Below are 3,635 nucleotides of genomic sequence, written 5' to 3' on the forward strand. Positions count from 1 at the left end.
ATCCAATTTAACATAGACATGGTTTTATTGGGGAAAATGATGAACTCTTATCCCAATTCTGTTTGATCCCAATTCTGTTGTTATTATAGACAAGTATTCATGGCCATATTTTCATTTGAAACAAAATAATGGACGATGATAAAGGTCGCAAGTTGCGACAACATTTTGTTGTCGCAATCTTATGTGTCGTCATTTCATTGGTACATATAGACGCTATGTAGGTAACACGTCATCAATTTTTTTTTACTATCAATTCAATATTTTTACTATGAAAATATATAAATAAGTTAGTCGATACAAAGAAGGAAACAAATATTTATTATATTTATAGCAAATATAAATTTCCTTTTATCTTATAAATTACAAATTAAAAAAATAAAAATTATAATCTAATAATATCTTTTTGTGCAATTTAAAAATACATCAATTTAATTTAAAAAATACACTAATTTATAATGTAATAATATATTTTATGCAAATAAAAATTCATAATCATACATTATTTCATAATAGTAGAAGGGCCGTTCATTCCAGCCTCCTCACTACACCCAAGCCACCGACTCACCATCATGTTTTGCGTTCATCTAAGTACAATATAAATTAATAAGAAAAAAAGTACAATATAAATTAATAAGACACCCGTAAAAAAAAAGTACAATATAAATTAATAAGACTTCCGGTCATCTTTTCCGTCAACAAGACACCCCGACCAGGCGACCATCTTTTCCGTCAACATCACACCCATTTTTTATTTTTTATTTTAGTTTCCTATATCATATAAATAATTTAAAGTATTTTTTTTCTTCTATTTTCTATATATACAAATTAGAATCATTTATTCAATTTGTAAATTAGAATATTAAGATTTTCCTACTTTTTTTGTAACATGTATAATAGGTTACATAATCTAAATATTTTAGTTTCCAAATACAATTTATGACACATAGGCGTGCCATGTCACCACTGTGACACGGCTTAAAGGTCGCATGTTGCGACCTTTATCATTTCCGCAAAATAATTTCCTCGCTAATTTAACCTTCTTTGGTTTGGATATTAAGACAAGGGAAAACATAGAAAACCTTCATTTAAAACAACATTTATTTATTTTTCTTTCTAATTTCAGGTACTTAATAAACTAGTTGTATCAAACCGTTAATCTAAAAAGTACCTTATCAGTTTCAGCACCTTATCAGTTTCAGATGCTATTTTATCAGTTTCAGGTGCTACCTTATCAGTTTCAGGTGCTACCTTATCAGTTTCAGTTACCTTATCAGTTTCACCTCAATTTCAGCTAATTTCGCCAAACAGAGCCTAAGTCAACTAAATTAATAGCCCAGATAAGTCAATTTAATGAAGGGCTCAGATTTAATATTCCGTAGACTATAAATCACAATTAATTGTCAAAATAGATTATATGAAAGTACAAAAAGTCAAAAAATATCATCTAAAAATGATCAAAGAAAGTATTAATTAAAACGGACTATTATTTTTTATCATATTGAAACGTAACATGCACATAAGAATACGTAGATTAACACTAGCATAACATAACATAGGTGATGGGTGTATAACCTACGAAATACATGAAACAGGCCGGTACACGTATTATTCGTATACAACAAAGCCACTATCACAACTTAGGAAAGTACTTCCATAGGAAGTTATTCATAGTAGCGACGTAGCGAACGTACGTGCTTAATTACTAGTCTACACTATTATTAGAAAGCAAAAAGACTTTGCTCTTCACGAAACCCGACCCACTGACATCTTATCTTTCAGCATGAACTCCGATCCGATCAAGGAGCTGTAGGTTTAACAGCAGCAGCGGAAGCAGCAGCAGCAGCAGCAAGAATCTGTTGAGTATGGGCAGCAATGTCACGGGCAAGGGCTTCAGACTCTTGCTCAGGAGTGGCGCGGCCACAATATGCAGGTCCAGAACCACAGTAATTGAATCTGCTACAACACAGTCCCGGTGGGCAACTGCGGCTGGGCCCACATCCACCTGCCTGCCCCATTGATGTTCCCACCATAGCGGCCATGATCACCATAACGATCATCGCTAAACTTTTCATCATCTTCATCATTTTGTTAATTTCTTTGAATAGTTTTTCCTTACTTTGATTTTTTTGTGTCTAATAGTAATGTTATGCTTTTTTGTTTGCTTTGGTGATGAGTGAAAGTGAAGATGGGTGAGATGGTATTTATAGTGTTAATTGTTACCGATTTTATGAACGGTTCATGCATGGGAGAATATTGGATGATTACTAATGTAGTTTTTGTTGAATGACAGATGTCGTACACGTGTAAGAAGATTGACCCGAACAGATGGCGGTGGTAGAGCGCGAGGAGTAGCGCGGCGCTGTTGCAGATTGACCATTTTAAATGGAGGTCGCTCGGTGTGGTGATGAGTAGCTAGTGATGACAGTGTCATTACATATATGCAGACGGATGGCTAAATAAGAGGTGATCTTGTCCTGTTAAAGCTGGATAGTATACTTCTTCAGTCAAATAAATTGGCCTTTTGACTCCTTTTCTCTGGTCAAATAATTAATACTATGTATTTTTATATGAGTTACATTTTTACCGCAAATTTTAGGGGATTTAAACTCTATTTAATAAACTAACTAGTTTTTAGGCCCGGGCGATACCCCGGGTTACTAAGATTGGGTAAAGCATAGGATTATAGAAGAGACAAAAATTATGATTAATATAACAGGGACTGGAGATCATGCAACAACTTTTAAAAAGTATAACTCATACCCGGGAACATGTCGGGCTGTATAGGCCCACGTGCCAAGCATGTATGTGCCGTGCCATGTTAGGCTCGTGCGTCTCTTCTGTAAATGAGGCTCATACACAATCTAGCTCACGTGACGTGTCGAGGCTGGTCATGTCATTCCAACGGGTCCCCTTTCTAGTTTTAATATTTTTGTTAATTGGTTTAAAATATGTGTGGCTACATACGTGCAGTGCAAGTCGATTCGTCATGCTCGAGTCGTGTCGTATTCATGCCAAATTTCTAACCTGATGTCCTTAAACGAACATGGTACATCGGTGGACTCTCATTATATTGCTGGGCTTACAAGGGCTCATGGTGTGTCAGCCCAATTTCATGTTGGGTTTGTAAACCTCATGTGTCAGCCTACAACTCTAAGTATAGATGCTTTTTTTTTTAATGCAAACAGACGAAATATATTACTTAGAAATCAAAGCGGTGTTACAATAGCCACCTCTCTAAGAGGTAAAACGTTCGTGAAAAGCATTAACACACCCACCCACAACGAGAACAACCATAACACTAAACTTCTGGAAGAACCCCCCTTGGTTAAAACTACCCAAAAGATAAGCATCCTATACAATGATAAACATCATACATGATATATAGATCCCTCCTTATCCGCAAAAACTTGTCAAGAAGAGAAACCTGAGCCTTTAAAACCCTAATGCTTAAGCCTAAAATTACTTTAAACATTATCCTAATTATAGCTATAGACACCAAAATTAAGCTTGCACGCCATCACCAAAACACAATATCACCATGCGTAACCAAAAGACCAGACTTGAGAGCTAATTAGTTGTTGGAAACCTCGCTTTCTTCCAATTCAAAAATCTCAATTGGGTTTGAGATTGTTGAA

At 35.2% G+C, this 3,635-nt stretch overlaps 1 protein-coding gene across 1 annotated transcript; it reads right to left on the reverse strand.

Moving 5' to 3' along the window:
• Positions 1 to 1,478: 1,478 nt before the first annotated feature.
• Positions 1,479 to 2,246, reverse strand: LOC130466095 (antimicrobial peptide Ar-AMP-like). Its single transcript, XM_056834820.1, has one exon. The coding sequence runs from the start codon at positions 2,082 to 2,084 to the stop codon at positions 1,797 to 1,799; it is 288 nt and encodes a 95-aa protein (XP_056690798.1). The 5' UTR covers positions 2,085 to 2,246; the 3' UTR covers positions 1,479 to 1,796.
• Between the last annotated feature and the right edge of the window lie 1,389 nt (positions 2,247 to 3,635).

Source organism: Spinacia oleracea, chromosome 1 (assembly GCF_020520425.1).
Source record: "Spinacia oleracea cultivar Varoflay chromosome 1, BTI_SOV_V1, whole genome shotgun sequence".
Lineage (NCBI taxonomy): Eukaryota > Viridiplantae > Streptophyta > Magnoliopsida > Caryophyllales > Amaranthaceae > Spinacia > Spinacia oleracea.

What these genes read in the sequence shown, in the direction of transcription:
- LOC130466095 (XM_056834820.1), bottom strand. Translation starts at nt 2,084, where the DNA reads ATGATGAAGATGATGAAAAGTTTAGCGATGATCGTTATGGTGATCATG.